Here is a 22,116-nt window from a genome sequence, read left to right as displayed (position 1 = left end):
AAATACGTAGTCAATTTAAATTCATAAAAAGAGCTTACAATTTAATTTTCGCACTATAAGTTTTTATTATATTTTCTTTAATTTTATTAGCGTTACATTTCACGACACAATCACTTAATACAGCGTAAATATTTCAAATATATATATTTTGTTCAATTATGCCAATAACTTGCTTAAACAAATAGCTTTCATCTGCGGCGAATTGTTTATACAAATATAGAGTTATTTCCAATATCATCAACAATGCTAATAAATGTAGTATATGTTAGCAAACATTTGGAATAAGAAAAATGTATTTTATTTTTAACTACTCAGAACAACAAATAAAATTTTTTGGTGTTCTAATAAATTTAAATTAGTGATTTACATATAGAAGATTTTTTTCAATTTTCAGAAATTCTTGCCATTCATACATTTAGTATACCAACTGATAACTTTTGATACTGAGGTTTTTTCTATGGCCAGACAAACTTTTTGCGTGGTAAGCAACTAGCTACCGAACACACACTAATTAACATAAAGAGATCAAACTTCGCACGAACATAAAAAGGTTTTCCCAATCTGAAAACATTTGTTTATCGTTTCGATTTGACCAGTTCGAGCCAAATTTGATAAGATGGTTTTTGCACGTATTTTGACATTCCAGAATCGACAGCTCTTAGAAATGCCATTTATTATTTTTATACTCTTGCCATATATTGCTACAGAGTATAATAGTTTTGTTCACCTAACGTTTGTACATCACATCACATAAAGCTAATCGGGATAGATATAGGGTTATACATATATAAATAAACGGACGGACGATCCGTGCAAGCTGTAACTTGATTGTAAATATTGAGATATCTTGTTGAAACTTGGTATGCGCCTTCCCTGGCAAAAACAAGAACGAGTTCAAAGATGGGCGTAATAGGACCACGGCTAGGCCCACAAAATGCCATTAACCGAAAACCTATAAAGTGACATAACTAAGCACTAATTTGAGATATAAAACTGTAATTTGGCACAGTGGACCGCAGTAGCAAATGACATCTGCGGGCAAAAAAATTTGAAAAAGGGCTTGGCGCCGCCTTCTTAAAACTTTTTCGGCCGATGAATGAATTATAGTAGTGGTTGACGTTTTAGATCTTAGGGTATGTATTTCCCTGACTTTGATTCCTGCAAGTTGCAAGAGTATAAAATGTTTTTTTTACTTGTTATGATTTTTTCATATTATTATAAAAACTATTTATTTATTATAAAACTTTTTATAATTTCATCATCCACATGTGCTTCTTAATTATTTTTACCCAGTTACTAACTTAAGCAAAAAATGTTAAAAACATCTATGGCGGCCTGGCAGACAAAAGTCCTGGATATCGTTTTGTCAGACGTACATATGATAGCCCAGATTGTAGGCATCTCATAAGACCCTGCATGAAATACTTATTTGTCGCATTTGCTCACTTCATAATACAAGCTCAATCGTGAGAGCACCTCACAACAGCGACGAAGCTTGGATCCAAGGATACATGATACAGTTCACTCCGCAATCTTGATTCGAAGATGACCTATTAGGCGAAAAAGTAATGACCATCGTTTTCTGGAATTCCTAATATTGATTTATTAGGTAAATTCGACGCAGAATCGCAAAAAACACCCTATTTGACGATAAAAAGTGTATTTGCATCTTGATAACGCACCGTTTCGAAATTGGTAGGCTCCGAGCCGTTGCACCGCCATTCCACTTCTTTCCAAACTTTCCAGCATCGCCGCGTTACTATTGCAACGATTATGCAGACCCTTTTTTTCTGTCAAAGAGTTAGTTGATTGTAATCAAATCATCGAAAGGAAGTGCACGACACGTATTGTTTCAACGGGTTTGTACCATACGATGAGAGGCGTTAGATTAATCAATTTATGCAAAGTCATGTCAATAGTCATGCAAAGAGGTGGTTAGCGTAAATAATTCGTTTGTCGGGGTCGGTACTGGATAAGTTCCTGTTACACTATCCAAAACGAAGTTGCACAATGGTTACCGTAGATTCGCCAGGCACCTCTCCAAGAATGCCATTCATTGGAAGGGATCCAGAGAAGGTGTTAATAGCCCCAATGTGAAGGGCTTTCAGTGCATGTCTGTAGTTTGTTGGGTAAATTGTGCAATATCTTCATTTTTCCTCCCTCGTGTATATGGTATAGTATGATTCCCTTATTTGCAGTTATTTATTCTAGCAGTGAGATCCCTGTTCGAAGTCACTTACTACAGGCCGCTGACCTTGATAAGATACATCACAGCTTTTGAAGTTTGATGTATTGGAAAAATTTAGTTAAATTCCAAAAATCCTTTCTCTTCTGAAGACCAGTGATTCAGAGTTGAATATGGGTTGAACGCGTCATCTATTCAAAAACGTACATCACTTTGCCTAGAACATCACCGTAGTAATGATAGTCGAACGTAAAGAGATTCGATTTGATAGATACAGAAAGATTATAAGAGAAACCTTCGAATAACATTAGAGGCATTAATATGGAAAACCTACGATAATGGATTTTTATCAGTGAGTTAGTTAACAATATTGTGTGTAGTCCATATTTAAGGAGTTTTTACAAACCAAAAAGCTTTGCGGGCGATGAGTGTCACATTGCTCTTTTGCCAAGACAAAGCTCCGACTCATAAAGTTTGGGATACATCCGATAAATGGAAGGTATTGCGCTATGAACTAGACCTTCACACACCATTGTGTTAACCAGATTTTGCACTTCAATCTAAAAAAGTGATTCTCTGAAAAATATTTCCCTTAAATGAAAAGATCAAGTTGCAAATAAAAAATTATTCTTAAGGTCTTGAAGCTTCGACTGGTATTCAAATGTTGGACATTAAATGAGTTATTTTACATGCAGATTATGCCGTGGAATAAGCGATTTTTTCATTAAAAAATCTATACACCCAGAATCGGGTATATTAAGTTTACCATGAAGTTAGTAACACTCAATGACGGAATGCCAGCCCGGACGACCGTCTGTATATACGTGAACTAGTCAATAAAAGATTATTGATCGGAATTGCCGATACTGGACCCTTGTAGCTGCCATACAAACAGAACGATCGCGAAATTTGGCATAAATTACTGTGCAAAGCAACGTTTCAATACCGCAATACATTTTCACTACACTACATCATATAGCTATCATACAATCTGAACGATCAAAACGAGTTCTTTGTAAGGAAAACTTTTTTATTTGACACGAAATTTGGCATTGGTTATTGTTGAAGTCAGCGGTACAATCGCCGAACAAATTGTTCATATCGGAAATAAAGTTCTTGTATGAATTTTTTGATTTATGAAGGGTATTTTAAATTCGGTTGTATCGAAGTCAAAACGTTAAAAACTCATTATTTCTTTGCTAGGGCAAAGTGTTTCCAGCCCATGCAGTATGTAAGTGGATGCTAATGACCATCTCCAATTGACTTCAAAAACCAGAGGCATTTGTTTTTTCTTGATAGCTTCAATATAGTATTTTATATAATTGATAATACACAAAAGAGTTTAGCTACATTTTTCTTTCTTTCTTCAACACTTTGTAATTGCACTTGAGTGGCATCAAAATAAACAAAAACATGAACATATTTCAGAATAATTAAATTTTATTGTATTTTTTAAACGATAGTACGTATGCAAATATTTAAAACCAGAAAGTAAGGAAGCGCTTGAAGGGTTTTTAACACTTTAGCATATATATTTATATATTTTGTTGTTTTAAATTACTTAAATTCGTGAGAATTTCCATAAAAATTTCAATAAATTGTATTTAATAGATTTACTTTCAGTATATTTCGCATTTTAACATAATTAAATGGACAACAAGTAAAGAAGTTCACAACTCCTGTACAAAAATAATATAAACTAAATTTAAATAAAGGCGCTCTTTGTTCTTAAATACACATATATGTATGTATATGTATATATATATATATATATATAGTATATAAACGCCAGTAACAAATCTCTTAAGTTTATATATATATAAAACAGCATATGTGGCAATAAACAAAACTATTAGTTATGTACTGTATGTATGAAAAATATCGACATTGTTTATTGGCCTTTAACAATATAATTTCTGCAATATCGAAAAATAATACACAGGTATTTTAAACAAAATGCATTCAATAATAATGTCAGCAAAACTATTTTGTCTTTGCAAAAGTGGGTTGCACTTTCAATTCATTCTACTTGCATACATACAATACTACCACATGGTGTTATTTTGTTTTTTTTTAGTTTTAATTTTCTCAGTATATCTTTTGCTTTTGTTTCACATCGTTCTTAAGTACATTAGGTATTATTGGGCGTACATCACAATTGTACGCACTGAGGTATAATTTTCGAACATTATTACATACATAAGCAATTGCCCACCCATAAGTTAATTTAATGATTTAAAATTTGTTTTTTATTTTTTTTAATTACTTTTATAGACTTATCGTCAATTGTTCGTCTATGACGATCGAGTTCTTGCTGTGTTCTATGACAAAATTATTTGCAGATAGCACTGTGCAAGTTGTTGTTAGTTATGCGTATATATTGGCGTAAGTGTAAAAATAATAAAATACAAAAATAATAATATTAAAAAACGTAGGCGAATCCAATTCTCCGCAATAAATGGTAGTAATTATAATAAAATATCTATTATAATATTGACTTTTCATTTCTTGCTCAATAATTTCATTTCAAAAAATATTTAAATAGCACGCACTCACAAAATTAATTTCATATATGTACATACATATTAAACTTATTTAGACACAGCATTAAATAATGGACTAGTCTTAAAGCTATATAATGACAAACCATTGCAAAATTAAACACAATCGTTTAAATGGTGGAAATAAAACAAACAAAAAAAAAACGAAATATTAAAAAAATATGTTTAGTTTACATAAAAATTTTTGCCATTAATACTTAAACTTTCGCATGCAAGTCAACTTCGCGTTTATAAAACGACAAGCTGCAGTTAAAATGCACAACGTTACCATTAACATCTGGAAATGCATTTGTCATAGTTAATCTTTTGTAATCTTTCTTTTCTACTTCTTTTCGCTTATTGTTTTATAAAATACATTAATTTGACGTTTTTAAAAAATATTCACATGTACAAGCCCCATTTATTTTTAGTTGAAAAAATATGTATGTACGCAATATTTTGTTTGTGTATCTCTCGTAGTTATTACTCATTATTATCATTAATTAATTGTTTCATCTTTTTTCATTAGATGATAATTTTTTTGTTTATTTTTTTGTTTTAGATTTTACGCTTAAGTTAATTGCAAAGGAAAACTACAGCGTGACAACGATGTGTTCAGCAAAAACCTAAACAAATCTGAACACCTTGTAAAGTTCAAAAGTTACATTGCAGAGAGTAAAAGTAATTAAGTATAACAAGTAAATAACTATATACGTGTGTGTGTAGTAGTAGTAATCTTGCGTTAGAGCGTTATAATGCGCATGCGCAGGTAATGTTTATAATTAAGTACATATTTAGTATGTACACATATTTGCTTTATCTTTCATGTTGTGTTTTTTGATGTGATTGCAAACGGCATATACATACAGATGTATGTGTATGTTGAGCATAAGCGTTGGCGCAGGTGAACGAAATGTTTATTTGTGGTAATGCAAGGTTTGACTGCCTTTCGATATTTATAAACGTAAAATGCATATTACTTGCTATTTCTCTACTCTTATGCATATGTAAACTTTTGAGTTATAAGCGTTGGCTGTTATGCTTGTTGTTATTTGTTATTAGCGCTATCACTAGTCTTAGGCAAAAGTGGTGTAGTAGCGACATTCTCGCGATCGCCATTATGTTCTGATTGATCGTTAACTGGATCCGATGTCACTTGGCTGCTTAATGAGCCCACATCTAAAACTTCACCACTACTACTGCTGTGCATATTGTGCGGCGGCGGTGCATTACTATGACTTTGTAATGATATGTCCTGTAAGTAAAATATATTTTCATTAATTCATGTTTATTTAATTGCCAGTGAAATATTTCAAATACTCACATTTAATGACGGTGAAGCTGTATTGCTGCCAGTTACAGCTATTTTATGATTGACATGCGCCCTAATTTCATCCTCGTTCACAGAGTGTAATAACTGTAAAAGAGTGGTTTGTTTATATTAAGTGGTCAATTTAAAGAAATTTTGTATAATTCGAAATCACAATGAGTTAATTAAAAAGAAGGAAAACATTTAACATCGGTTTCACTGAAGCTATGATAAATAATTGTTCTAGTGCTTCAAATAAAAAAATTTGTTCGGAGATCGTAGAGTTGCCTTGGACAATGATCTGTTTCAAATTTCGTTAAATAATAAATAAAAAGTTTTGCATAGGTCAGTTTGTTTGGCCAATATCGGTGGTTCAGACAAATGAGCAGGTTCTTGGGTAGAAAAGAAAGTGTGCAAATCAAACATATATCTCAAACTAAGGGACTAGTTCACGTGATGGCAGATAGACAGTTTAGGATATAAAAAAAGAAATTCAGTACTTTTAGGCACGCCCTGTCATGATTTTCTCTAGACCGAGAGGTGTAGTTCACTACAACAGCTGTTTTTTTTATGGTAGCGGTAAAACTAGCCCTGTTTAGTGATTAGAAAACATAGGTTCGTCTTATATTATTCAACAGTATGTCTATGAATGGGATAATTAGAAAATCATAATGAATTAGCTTGACGGACAACGTTCGCTTTTTGGTATCAAATTTGTTAAAATAGCGAATTAGCTTACCCAAGTATGCAATAGTTACTTTGGTTATATGAAGTATAATAAACCAGCTGCTCTTGTATTTACGTAACATTTTTTATTTTATTTACTTTCAAAACCTAATCGTTACGGTAACTCGTGTCTAAGTAATTGAAAGTGCTCTGATTTATATCAGGACAGCGATCTACAAAAATATTTGGAAAACGGCGCACTGATTTAGTGTATACAAATATTTTTGGAGAATAAAAACGGAGCAAATAAAAACCATTTTGTAATAGCAAATAATAAATTTTAGTGGATTCTAAACATTCGGCTGAAAATTGTGAATTGTATTTGATATTTAATTTGTGTATTTCAAACCTTAATAATGTACTATATTTAAAATATACGCATCTACGCATATGCAAATACGAAATATAAACTTACCCTTTCGACTTCATCATCAGTAATTTCACTATTCAGCTCAATACCACTCTTGCGGGTCTTTTCTAAAAGTGTAGCTTTCTTGGCAGTTAAGTAAAGGCTACGTTTTATTGCGATGTATACGACATCATTGACGGCACGCACCGAATAGTCAGGTATAAATGTTTGGCGAATCTTCGAATCCATATTCAATGACTGAATGGAACCACGCATTTGTTGACTGGGTGAATCTTTGAAAAAATGGAAAACATTGACATGAATATCTAATGCAATTGATAACTAATCACTTTAAAGCTACTAACCAACAACGACATTAGGTTGAAGGGCTGCAGTACCGAAGTATGTAAATGCGCCACTTTCGAAAAGTAAATTCTCTTTGCCGACAGTTACTTCAACACGACCTTCTAAAATAAGTACGAAGAAGTCCACGGCTTTACCTTGTTGGTAAATGAACAAACGAGGATCATCCTTATTTTTACCCTTGCACTTAATGGCATGAATAATGTCTTGATTAAGTAGGCGGCGTAAGATGTTTTCAGAAACAAGTTCCTTTTTAAAGGCATCGACAGCTGCAGAATTAAAAAAGGAATAACACATAACATAATGACAATTGAAGGTTTTGATGCTTATTTTAAGATTATCTTAGCATACATACATGTACTTAAGTACTGGAAAGTGGCCAGGGTGAGTTGAGGTGAAATTCGTATCTTCTGATTTTCGCGACGTTCGGCGAATGCGGAGAAGTCTTGCTTTTTACTACGATTGCGACGCACCTTTGTACGATTATCGATATACACGTCAGTTTCATCAACAATTTCAGCTTGAATCAATTCTTCAATAACATCTTCAAGCGTCACAAGACCAATCGTTTCATAGAATGGATCACCATCACCCTCGTTGTTAACACGATGTACAAATGCAATGTGACCGATAGTACCATCTTTGAATTGATTAAACATAAGATCGAGCGTCATATCCTCAAAAACAAAGTGAACTGGATTCTGATAGAATTCGCACAACGTACGTAACGGTGTATTATCATCGGTATCGACAAATGCCAAATCTTTGATATACAATAAAGTAACGATGTTTTTCTTATCGCCATCGTATACGGGAATACGTGAGTATCCTGACTTCATTATTTCCGATACGGTTGAAAAGTCTAGCAGAGCGTCAAGCGATAGCATGAAAGCATCATCGATGTGAGTCATCACATCAGCAACAGTCTTTTTACGCAACTCCAAAGCACCCGAAATAATGTTGACTTCATTTTTATCCAAATCATTTGTACCTGTTGTGACCTATTGAACGAAAGGTAAATATAATTTTATTGCATTCTTTATCTCAGTACCGTATTCCCAGTTACCAACCTTCACTAATTCCTTTAGGCGTTCACGATTGTAAACATTGCCGATTTCTTCACCCAATGCCCAATCCAACATTTTCGAAATCGGATATGACATGGGGAATGTGAGCACCATAACAACTTTTGTAATGCCAATCGTCTTAGCACCAATGGCCAAACCGTGTCGCGAACAAACAGCCTATAATGACATAAGTAATGGTAATTTAATTAGATCTATGAAGCGACATTTAAATTAAGTAAATTAAATGGATTTACCTGAGGCGTAATTTCACCAAATATAACGATGGCAAGCGTGGAAACAATAACAGCAAAAAGACCCGAGGTTAAACCGTCCAGAAGAATTGTAAAAGTGGAGTTCACCAACACATTGCCCAAGAGAATACTACATAGTAGGAAATTACCCTGTTCTCGGACGGGCTGAATAATTCTAGCGTATTGACGTTCGCGAACTGAGCCAGTATTACACAAAATCTATTGAAAATACAAATTAGAATTATATATTAAATAGGTCAGATTGAAATACATGTAGTTTTTTATAAAGTAATTTCAATTAAACACATAATTAGCATAGTTTGTTATTGCACATATGCATTCATACCTTTAATTCTGTACGATCGAGAGACATCAGACCCAAATTGAGACCTGAAAACAACGATGAGAAACCTAAACAGACTAAAATTATGACAATTGACAGCCAGATGGGGAGTAAATTTTCATAGGTTTTCATTTGCAGATAAACATCTCCACCTTGATGTACCATCGGTTTTGTATCCGTGGCGCTACCCTATAAAATTGTGGAAACAAATGAAATATATAATTTTATATACACCTAGTTAATTAAATACATAGTATAGTTTTGGAAAATATAATAAAGACCAAACGTTTAAAATTTGTAAATCCAATCTAAAATCATAATCAAACGATAGGCAATGTAATATATTTCGAATAAGTATTATCGTTCACAGAGTTCATTAATTAATATTTGTGTAGTTATTTATGTAAAGTTTATCTGCCTTTAAAATGTAAAATCGAATACATTTCGTATTTCAGTTTAAAAATAAAAATAAGTACAAGCGTTATTTACTTTATATTTATTTTATTTTATTTAATTATTACGCTTGTTTTTTCTCAAATCTATTATTTTGTTGATACTTCTTTTATTTTGAGCACATCCTCAAAGCTACGTGGCATGGAGCCGACAAGGTTAGTGCAAGTCGTTACTGGTATTGAATGGACACCGCTTACGCGGTTATAGCCGAGTTTCAACAGCGCGAAAGTCGTTTCTTCTTTTCGCAATCTGGCGCCAATTCAAGATACCAAGTGCAGCCAGGTCCTTCTCTCCAACAAAGTGGAGGTTCCTCTGCTACCTCGGCGGATACTGAGTCGAATACTTTCAGAGCTGAAGTGTTTTCACCCATATGTCATGACCAACCAACATAGCTACTGTCTCCTAATTCACTGAGATATATGTATCAATGTTGTCGTATAACTCCTACGTGTGCGCCAAGTGCGAGTGCGAAGACTGTTTGTTCAATGACAGAAGATATTTCATCTTCCCTCGTTCAATACCAGACAAATTTGCTTCGCTTCTTTATCCAGTCTGGAGAAAGAAGAACTAACGGCGCGGTTGTTGAGGTCAGTAATATCAGTATCATCGGCGTACGATAGAAACTGTACACTGTTATAAAATGTTGTGCCTTGTCATTCAGCTGTGCAGCTCGAATTATTCTCTCCAGCAGTGGATTGAAGAAGTCGCCTTGTCTGAAAACTCGTTTGATATCGAATGGCTCGGAGAGATCCTTCCCAATCCTAACGGAGCTTTTGGTATTGATCAAGACCGGAAGTCGCGAGCTGCTTGAACCATATGTATGTCGTTTCTGTCGTTGTCTTGCATGAGCTCACGTTTTAGTGGATAAATTTGCCATTTCGAAGTCGTCGTAAAGAATTTTTACCATAGAAGCTAAGTAAATGTACTTTCGTTTCATTTCATCAAAACACGTTATTCCAAGTTCCATGAAGAATTTGCGTTTGAGCAAATTCAAATCTCTTGCTCAAAAAGAAAACTTTTCTTGCACTTTTTCCATTTAAGCCTACTTCACGAAGTCGGTTTATAAACGTGCGACTGGTCACTGGAGCATTTAGTAAGTTCTTAAAATTATTAGACGACAAAAATGGATACTTTTTGATACAAAATAAGATGAATGTAACCAAATCAAGAATAAACTTTTCACTTAAATAATTTTTTTATTCTATGCGATCTTGTCTATTTTTCAGTGAAAACTAGTAAATAACTAAATTTTTCTCCATTTTTCCAATTTATATAAGGTTTTACACCCAAACTGAAGATTTTTTGTTGTAATGCAAAGATTTACAGTGTATTGGTGTATTACGGTACTTAATTAAATTACAGTTGACTTCAATGTGGTTAATGCGGAACGAATATAAAGAAAGCTATGAGGAAGACAGTAAATGTGTTCCATATGTCCCTATTACATTTTCCAAAACTGCATATGTACTTTTTTTAATAAAAGTAAAACAATAATTTATAATAAACTTTGTTTAACTCACCACATCCATTTGTGGATCATTTTTGGCACACAAATAAAATGTTTCACTGCCATTGGTCATTGCTACATCCAGTTTGGGCAGGGACATGCGATAGACAGCAGATTCGTTGGTCGACGAACCCTCTATGGGTTTATACAGCAAGGTTGCTGGTATTTGACATTTTCCACCAAATGTATTTGATGTAGCAGTAAATGTTATAACGGTATCTGGTGTAATGCCTTTACCGAAAATTCGCATTGTAAATTCGGTATCTTTAAGCACACTCGGCACGCCGCCATCGTGGTATTCAATCTCATTGTTGCTCGACTCTACGCGAAAACCGAAGATTTTCAAATCGTCACTCGACACATCACGTTCAACACGATGACTGTAAATAAAAGAAAAAATCGTAAATAAGTACATGTAACTAAGTATTTTACAAAAAAGAAATTTAATAAATCTGTGGAGTGTTTTAACTTCTGTTTTTATTATCATGTGGCAACACTAAACTATTTTTTTCTATTCGGCTCTTAAAATATCGGGAAATATTTAATCAATTGGTCTGTCACTTTTGGGTACTTTTTAAAAAAAACTATAATTAAGAGACTCTCCAGTAGTAGTCGAAAACTAAAACAAAATGATTTCTATGGCTGAATATGGTGGACGTTTTGTCTAGTTTTTAAATTAAGTATAAGGGCTACGGGATTTACCCATTTTTTGACACAACAGCACATTATTGTATCCTACAGATTGTCCGATATTTTAAATATATAGTCAGACGTAGGCACTGAGGCCCACATATTTGTTATCTGGGGCTTGAGAATTTATGATCCGACTTTCAACAATTTTTGGTGTAGAGATAGGATACTTTGAAGGCACTATTTGTGGAAAGATTCGTTCCGCTGAAAGAATCTGATGAAATTCAAATATATGTTATATGGGAAGGAGGCATTTCACACCATAACATGAATTGGTCAAGTAGTTCCTGATGTGTTAAACACCTATTTTTTACAAGTTTAAACCACAGATGCCACTTAGTACTGTGATTCTCTCCCTTGGGTGCCAATAAACACTTGTACCAAATTTCATAAAAGATATTTCAAATTCACTCAAGTTATCGCTTAGCAGGAAAACAGTCAAAAAAGATTAAAAAGATGTGATGTTGTCCATACGGAGATGCAGAAGTGTTTTAATTCCAAAAAAAAGGATTTGTATAAAAATAGCGACAATAGTTGTGTAGATCGACTATACATATATTGCTGAATTCAAAGAAGAGAACTTGTGAGAATGCTTTTGCTTATGAACAGATATCTCAAAACAGATGGAAAATGAGGAAACCTGGAGAATGTAATCCAAATATTATTAGGCAGAATAGAGGATCAGCTAAATAAAGAAAGTAATGTTTTCACAGGCACAGTAATGGGACATTGGTAGTTGGCAGAATATGTTTTTAAAAGGACCTACAATCTAACATTCATTCTCAGAGAGCAAAGAACTTTTTTTTCCTCTTACTGGAGTTAATAGTAACAAGAAAACGTTAACTTCGGCTGCATCGAAGCTAATATAGCCTTCACAGGTGCATTTCGTTTAGTAATTATGTGTTCAGTTTGTATGGAAGCTATATGCTATAGTAATCCGATCTGAACAATTTTTTCGGAGTTTATATTATTACCTTAAGCAGTAACCCATGCCAAATTTCGTGAAGATACCACGTCAAATGCGAAAGTTTTCCATACAAGAGTTTGGTTCCGATCGTTTGGTTTGAATGACAGTTATATGCTATAGTGAGCCGATCTGAACAAATTTCTTCCTATATTACATTATTTCTATGAACAATAACTCATACCAAATTTCGTGAAGATATATCGCCAAATGAGGAAGTTTCCTATGCAAGCATTTGAATCCGATCATTCAGTCTGTATGGCAGCTATATGCTATAGTTAACCGATCTGAACAATTTCTTCGGATATTACATTGTTTTCTTAGAAAATAATCTATACCGAATTTTGTGAATATATTTGTCAAATGCAAAAGTTTTCCTTACCAGCACTAGATTCCGATCGTTCAGTTTGTATAGCAGCTATATGCTATAGTTAACCGATCTGAACAATTTTTTCGTATATTACATTATTATCTTAGAAAATAACCTGTGTCAACTTTTGTGAGGATACATTGTCAAATGTGAAAGTTTTCCATACAAGAACTTTATTCCGATCGTTCAGTTTGTTTCGCAGCTAGTATATGTTATAGTGGTCCGATATCGGCAGTTCCTACAAATGAGCAGCTTCTTGAAGAGAAAATGACGTTTGCAAAATTTCAAAAGGATATCTTGAAAACTGAGAGCATAGTTCGGATATACATATATAGACAGACAGACGGACATCATTTCTGTATATGTATATACTTTATAGGGTCTCCGACGCTTAATTCTGGGTGTTACAAACTTCGTGGCAAACTTAATATACCCTGTTCAAGGTATAAATATACTAAAATATTTTTACAGTTAAAGGAATTCGCGTATAAGCAATCAACCTTTTTTGTGGACGGCTTCACAGTCTTTTGATAATTTTTTTTAACGAGCTTATATTCGACCGATTGGAGTAAAGTCAAAAAGTTATAATTTTAAAGCTTCACAATAAATGATCGAATATACATACATATATGTATGTACATATGTTTATGGCGAATATTATAATTTTATAACGGCGCTATAAGGGCTGTGAAAACTATTTACTTATGTACAAAATAACCTAACCTAACATTTTTGTTGGCCAAAGGAAAAATCGTCAACTACGTATATGTACATATGTATATGCAAATATTATCCACACTATTTTATGTATGTAAGATTTGTATATATATATGTATATCTTATTTGTATATATTTTTCAGCTTTAAGGAAAATTGTCGTTTATTTATTATGGTACACATATTTATGTATGCATGCATTTATTTCCATATCTAGCGTTCGACCTTCTTGACTTACATTCACAGCTATATTTTTCACACGCAGAACGTTGCCTTTGACTAAATTAGAAATACTTAGTATATCCGCAGACAAATATTTTTTAAATAATTATTTGGACATCTTCCAACAGACGAAAAAACGGATGATATGGTTACGTACATACATATCTACGTATTTATATATGTATGTATATACACGCCATAAAATACATATAGTATGTATGAAAGTATGGAACTGAGCAAATAACTGAATAAGTTTATGGCACAAGAGACGAACTTTATTTTTCTCTATTTATTTTTTTATTATTATTTTTGTAAATATAACGGTTTCGTAACTTATCGATAGAAGTAAAGATTCAAAAAAATAATGGTAGCTAAAATCTAGTTTTGCATAGCAAATGTAATATACATATTCGAGAATATTTTCCTAAAATTTCAAGTTTTTCATTATTATCTGACTGTATTTGTAAGAATTTTTTAACTCAGTGTAATCGTCTCACAAAGCTATAAACGCGTTTTTCACCAAACTCTATTTTCCAAATAAAAATTATATATTCCAAATTTCTTCAAAACTTCATCGATACACTTGAAATTTTCACACGACTTTCTTAGATATTTTTTACAGATCACGATTGAAGGAATACAATTTTTTATAATAATTTCGTTTTTTAAGCCATTGTAGAGCATATATTTTCACAAAAACCACTTTTTTGGGAAGTCAACTTTTGGGAATAACAATACTGACAAGTCCTTTTATCCTTACTTGTAATCATCTAAAGTAACAATAACTTTTTGTTTTCATATTAATTTTACCAAATCATAGAAAGAAAGATACCGCCAAACATATTTTTTTCAGAGGTACTCCTGGAGATCGGCTAGGGGAATAGCAATCGAAAGTTTTTCAAAATGAGTCGCCTATTATTAAAGTACATTCAATTCTGTAAATGTACATATGTATGTATGTTTTTTATGTATGTAGTGAGGAAAATGCTTTTTCACAACGCCTTTTTTCTCTGCTAACTTGCCAGTGGAAATTACTTTCCTTACTGATGAGGAGTGGTTGGCTGATCTGGCTTTCCTGGTTGATATAACTAAATAAGCTTTCTTTTAACTTAAAACTACAAATTTTCATACGAGCACGTTCTATAGCATAAATACAGCTTTTATTGTTGGAAAAGCTAATCCGGAACAAAAAGTTGATTCATTGGCCCTTATCCAATATAAGCAAGATACCTTGGATTTGGACAAGTACGTGTTGATGTTACAAAGATTACGAGTTTGACGACAGATTCGAAAAAATATTTATAAATTTTGATGTTGAAATTGAAGGCTGTTTGCTGGAGTTAATATAAAAAACAATATAATAATTGTCTTCAAAACATGTTATATTACAAAAAAACAAATCAAAAAAATCATCTTTATTAAATAGCCATCTTATAAAGCATAAAAAACTCCAGCTCACATAGATAGCGCTGTGCAAACAGAAAAAATTTCAGAGATCTCATTAATTAGATTTTAAGAATAAGAATATCTTTATATGCTAAGGCCATAGTTACATTAATAATAATATATTAAGATTTATGTGATGTTGCTTATTATAAATAAATAAATATACCAAAACTGAAGGTCATTTTATTTTTTTTTTTTTGCCCGCTACGGTTATGAAAATGCTAAACCTGGCCCTTCACAAAATTATGTTGGACGGGCCTGGGCTAGAGGAATAGCAATCGAAAATTTTTCAAAATGAGTCGCCTATTATTAAGGTACATTCAATTCTGTAAATGTACATATGTATGTATGTTTTTTATGTATGTAGTGAGGAAAATGCTTTTTCACAACGCCTTTTTTCTAACTTGCCAGTGGATATAACCGCTTCGCTTAAGCCTTTTTAACTTAATTACAAATTTGCATACGAGCACATAGCATAAATAATATTTTATACTCATATATTGCAGAAATAAATATTAAAATAATAATTCACTGACACGTAAGGTGTGTTGCCTTCGTTTTGACCGGCTGCTTTAATATTGAATAATGTGCATGTTTTTCATTTTCCATATGAATTATACATACATACATAAACATATGCGTATACATGCACACATACGCATATTAAATTTTCGTTGCTAATATTATAATTTTGTGAAATGGAAAGCAGACTGTCTGCAAAATTTTTTATATTCTTTTTTTTTTTGTCTGAGGAATTCATGCTAAACAAATTTTCGAAAATAGCACACAAAAACATGGTGAATTTTGAGTATAACTAAGTACTCCTTTGAGTATCACGTAAACGAGAAGATTTCTGTTATCATAATTGTCAACATCTTATATTTGTATGTTTGTATGTATGGGTACGAGTATGTACATATGTATGTAATAATTAATACGCGCTTATTAGCTTCACTTGTATGTATGTATGTTTGTTTGTAACTTTTTAAGTGGTACTGAAACCTAGAATATTTGAGCGACACTGTAGGAAGGCGATAGTAAGTTTAAGTAGCTCACCAAAAAGATGCGCTTAAAAGTATGCAACATCTATATAAAACTAGTTTTGGTGACATTTGAATAGTATATGTATGTACATTTATACTGAAATATATGTATATCCTTACAGAAAGTATACTTTATATAGATATATGTACATATGTATAACCGCGCACCAGCAGAAATAAGATCACATAATGTAAAACATGTGACTTTTAGGTAATAAAAAAATTAATACTTATAATAGAATTTTTGTAGTAAAAAAAAATTCAGATACTAGTTTTCAAAACGCCTCCGAAAAGCAACTGCAATAGAAAACTCCTTTTTTTAAACTTTGGTTGTCACGTCGATGTGAGCTTTTTAAAAATTGTCACCGAATCTAATGGCGGAGAATACGATTTAAGTTATATTTCACAATATTGGTAAATCTCATAAAAGAAAAAATAGATTCTTTTAATATAAAATAAGAATTCGTAAAAATTTAAAATACGCAAAGAAATATTCTACTTACCTAATATTTGAACCCCTCCACCTGAAAAACTGGAAAATGAGACAACCCACCTACCTAGTCTACCTACTTTCCGGGTCGACCACTTGAATTATAAGTGCTAGTCAAGAACAATAGAAATGGATTAAGTCAAGTTTGTACCGTTACTTTTTGTCAATGAATGGTTACGAGTAGATATTAAAAGCTGCCTAATTATCGATTTACTTAAACAATACTACATGTCATAGTTCATATTTTAACAAATTTGGGGTTTATCACATCAAACTAAAAAATTAAAAATAAATAAGTTTAAAAAAACTAAAAAACACGCTTTTAAAGCATATCAAACTAAAAAGTGAAAAATAATTCTTTGTATAAACTAACAATAATAATGAAGGAAAAATTCCTGCATTATTGTGAGAAAAGCGTGGGGTGCTTTGTGACATATTTTTCATATATCGAGCATTTGGAGACCCTATAAAAATAGATTTTTAAATGAATATATTAACGATCAAAATCGATTTAGTCATGTCCGCCAGCGTGTATGTATGCGAAATAGGCTTTCGGTTTTTGAAATATCGTTCTAAAATTTTACACCCCTTCCTTCATCCAAAACAAGCTGCTCATTTGCCGAAACCGTCGAAATCAGACGACTATAGCATATAGCGGCCATACAAAAAGACTGATCAAAATAAAGTTCTTATATGGAAGATTTTTATTTATTTTACAAATTATGTTCATGAAATTATTGGGCGAAACAATACTACAATTTCTAAACAATTATTCAGACCGAAGCACTATAGCACATACATACATAGCTGCCATAAAAACTGACCGATCGAAATCAGGTTCTTGTATGAATGACCTTTTTATTTAATAGTCGAAAAAGTCTCTTCGTATTTTGTCAATAGATGTCGTTGCAATCTTATATAATATCTCCAGTGCTACCAATTACATAGTGTAATAAGATTTTAAGCTTCATTTAACCAAAAAAAAATTAAAATTCGCTATATTTTAAATAAATATTTATATATAAATATTTTAATATAATTTTTTGTATAAAAAAGGGAAGAATACCACGCAATCCACCAATGAAATTTGGGAAGTTTACAGCACAACAATGGCTCTCTCGCTTCCGTTCTGGAAATTTCGATTTACACTGATGAAATAATGTTTCTAGCGGAAAAAGGCAAAAAGTGGTTGACTAAAATGGTACATATTTGTTTATTTATTTATTACTATAAATATAAAAAAAATAAATTGAAGTTTGATTAGTTATACGAAAAGACTTTTTTGACTACCCAATATTTCTGAAGAGTATTATAGTTATATGGTGCAGAGGCTTGGACGATGACAACTGATGAGTTGACGTTGCGCGTTTTCGAGAGAAAAGTTCTGCGAAAGATTTATGGTTTCTTTACGCTTTGACCACGCCGAATTACGGATTCGATGGAGCGATGAGCTGTATAAGTTATACGACGGCATTGACATAGTGCAGTGAATTAAGAGACAGCGGGGCTAGTTCATGTTGTCCGAATGGACGAAAACACTCCAGCTCTGAAAGTATTCGACGCAGTACCCGCCGGGGGAAGCAAAGGAAGAGGAAGACCTCCACTCCGTTGGAAGGACCAAGTGGAGAAGGACCTGGCCTTGTTTGGAATATCCAATTGCCGCCACGTAGCGAAAAGAAGAAACGACTTGCGCGCTGTTGTTAACTCGGCTATAATCGCGTAAGTGGTGTCTACGCCAGTAAATAAGAAAGAAGATTATAGTTTCGGTGCAACTGAGTCAAAGATTTTCTTGTTTTATCAATGTTAAATTAGTAAATTATGAAATTATGAAAAAACAATATTGCAGATAATATTATTTTATATAAACACTTGTAGACATTAATACTATATGTTATTTTATGATTATGTTAAGTTGTTGTTAGTTAGATGTTGAGATATTACAAAACGAGATTGAAAAAAGTTAAGAATTTTAAGCGTTTATGTACTGAACATATGTATATATTTATATCAACGAAGTTTAAGGATATTTAATTTAAACTTGATCATGCTAGTAACAATCAGTTTAAACTGGAAGGTGATTACCCCACATACATATGTATATGCTACTCGTATATACATTTCTATACTTAAAAATTACGCCTATATGTATGTACATTTAACTGATCTTCTTGTCTAACCATGCTATATGACACAATAGATAAGGCTTACGCTAGGTAAAGTGACATTATTATTATCATATGCTAGACTTCTTTTTACGAGCAAATACGATAAGTGTGAGCTCATAAAGTGTACAAAGATAAAACCATAGTCATTTGGACAACGCTTTTTACTGATTTTAGAATATATGACAACTATATACTATAGATATGAACAACTAAATAAGGCCAATATAAAATACATATATTTTAAAATTTCTCTTAGGGCTTCGGAAAAAGTTTATTACTTACTATTGTTATAATTTATTACACGCTGATTATATTTAGTCGGCCAAATCTGTATGTTACTATAGGCTGTAGTTTCTAAGCACTTTTTTGTCTCATATCAAGTAGAAAGTAACACGAGAGTTTGAAAAATTTTTCTTCTGCCTATTCCGATCTGACAATATTTTTAGAAGCTTTAAAGTTGTGTTAAGGAGCAAGGAGCTACTTGCAAGTCTGATTAAATGCATTTGCAGGAAACTTTTATTTTTGATCAAAAAACAAATTTTATGAAAAAATTTACATATTTACTTAAAAAACCGAAAATAGTATGAAATCTTAATATATATCTATAACTAATTTCAAGTAGATTGGTTTAGCCGTTTCGGAGAAAACTTCTTCACCGACTCTGAAAACAGCGTTTAGAAAAAACGAGTCGATTACACTAAGTTAAAATATTTTACAAAACAGCTTTTATCTCCGAAACCATTTTCCGGAAAAACTTTAAAACTTCGGATAAATACTTATGTAGGTATGTATGTACATACATTCGAAATATTATATTAAAAAACATATTCTTTGAAATACATAAGTGGATATAATACTACTTATATTAAATAAAGATCCCTAATTTCCACCAGGGCATGGTTGGCATTAAAAAAATAATATGAAAACTCATGTCTCATAACATAATAATGTTCTTTAATTAGGAATTTTATGTAAAAAATATAGACACATTTTTATTTATCTCTGCCTCTTTCATTCAGCGCATTGCTAATGGAACGTGGAAAAGTAAAAGAGGTTTTTGTCCTCGACTTCCATATAGAAATGTCCACATCTTCCAAATTAATAAACATGTACATATGTAGGTGCATCAAGAACAGGCAATCAGCCAATTTTTACTAAGGGCCTCAATGCATTACATACATAAGTACATATGTACAAAGTATACATATATGTATGCAATTCTAACACGCATACGATCGTGTGTTAAGTAGGCGACGCAATGTTATTCTATTCAAATAAGTCTTTGAGAACACAAATATATTACAACAAATTATTACCAATGCGAATCATAATTCTGTAAATCGTTGTATATGTATATATTTATATTGTATTATATATACATATAGGCATATAGATAACCATAAAAATATACCTAAAATTATTCTGCAAATTGATTTTCGAATATATATTTATTTTTTAACGTACATTTTCCAAATGTGCGAAAGATTGGGGCCATTGCTTATTATAAATAGAACTTTATGTAGCGTTTCGTGCGTCATTTCGGCTTCTCATTGAGTTTTGCATACTTATATCTGTTGCAAATCAACTAGTAAACTAAGCAACACTTTTCTGTACATAGTATGTACATTGTTACAATTGATTAGAGAGATAACGGATCTTGAAATACCTCGTATGTATAACTCTAATTATCAATTTGCTCCAAAAGTAAAATGCGAGAAAATTAAATTAGGCTTAACAGATTTGCTTGAAATTTTGAGGCCTTCTTAAGGGGCACACCAGAGAGCTGCAACTAGTATGATTAAGTCAGAAAAACAGTCGTGCCGAAAACAATCGGCAACAATGACGCAACACGAACAATCTATTCTTTGGCAATCACGATCGACTAAAAAGAATGCGTTCGTTTCTTTTTATTCAACATAGTTTCTTTCAAGGGGATACACTGATTATAGCGACCCTCCGACTTTTCGATGCCATTTGTCCTTTGCTTCAAAATAGACCTCAGTTTCGGCGATCACCTCTTCATTCGAGGAAAATTTCTTCCCTGCGAGCATTCTTTAAAGATCTGCGGACAGGAAATAATTGGATTTTTGCTTCAGTTGATATATTTAGAGTGCCTGCTATCTAGAACAACTTGACTTTACGGTCGTCCAAAATTATTTTTTATGCTTTTTTGATATTTTCGTCGGTAACAACCTCTTTTGGGCGTCACCGGCATTGGTGCTCATTTCACCATGTCTAAACTTAACCGACCAATCCTTGATTCACCTGTATTTTTTTCCCTTCCAAAAGCAATATTTTATCAACACGTGAAATTCCTATTTAACCATTTTTTCAAAATAACTAAAGTTGCTTCACCCAAAGTGAACTAATGATGCGACAATTCTTTAGTTTATAGACGCGCCTTTTGAAGGTTAGGGCTAACTAAAAATCATATGGATTTAATTTTAGTAGCGCCATCCATTTGTCAGGTCGGGCCGGCTATTGAAGCGGTACATAAGAAATTTGTAAAGAAATTTTTGAATGAAGCACAAAATTGTGTTGTACAAAAAGAAAATAATAATTTCCTGGTATTTAAAAAAATGGGTTGAGATTCAGTAAGATGCAGGCAGAATTGACACTTAAGCGGGGCGGAATTGTATTTTTCTTATATTTAAAACTTATATATTTATCACAGATGATATAAAAATAGCAGTTGTTGTTTAGAATATCAATATAAATAATAACAATGTGCCCAAAAAATAAGGTGACATTTGAATTTAAACTGAGCGCGTCGAAGGAATTGGAGAGTTATATTTTTTTTAGGTTGGTAGTACTGTCAGTCACATTTATGTCAAATTTCATGTCAAAATATTCATTAGTGTTTGAAATACGTGTCGTTTTGTGAGCTGCTAAAAGTGAGTTTTTCGTTTTTTGCGAT

General features: G+C 32.4%; 1 protein-coding gene across 1 annotated transcript in view; it reads right to left on the bottom strand.

Moving 5' to 3' along the window:
* Window positions 1-40: 40 nt before the first annotated feature.
* The window catches only part of LOC126752544 (unextended protein), a 48,895-nt gene continuing 26,819 nt past the window's right edge, over window positions 41-22,116 (bottom strand). The window contains exons 2-10 of the mRNA XM_050463434.1: window positions 11,107-11,473; window positions 9,137-9,322; window positions 8,794-9,009; window positions 8,543-8,716; window positions 7,828-8,473; window positions 7,475-7,741; window positions 7,176-7,402; window positions 6,050-6,142; window positions 41-5,980 (exon numbers count right to left, since the gene is read on the bottom strand). Of these exons, the coding sequence (XP_050319391.1) occupies window positions 5,774-5,980; window positions 6,050-6,142; window positions 7,176-7,402; window positions 7,475-7,741; window positions 7,828-8,473; window positions 8,543-8,716; window positions 8,794-9,009; window positions 9,137-9,322; window positions 11,107-11,473 (2,383 nt within the window). The 3' untranslated portion in view covers window positions 41-5,773. The remainder of the gene's footprint in view (window positions 5,981-6,049; window positions 6,143-7,175; window positions 7,403-7,474; window positions 7,742-7,827; window positions 8,474-8,542; window positions 8,717-8,793; window positions 9,010-9,136; window positions 9,323-11,106; window positions 11,474-22,116) is intronic.

This window comes from Bactrocera neohumeralis, chromosome 3, assembly GCF_024586455.1.
Source record: "Bactrocera neohumeralis isolate Rockhampton chromosome 3, APGP_CSIRO_Bneo_wtdbg2-racon-allhic-juicebox.fasta_v2, whole genome shotgun sequence".
Lineage (NCBI taxonomy): Eukaryota > Metazoa > Arthropoda > Insecta > Diptera > Tephritidae > Bactrocera > Bactrocera neohumeralis.
This window is presented reverse-complemented; position numbering and strand designations above follow the sequence as displayed.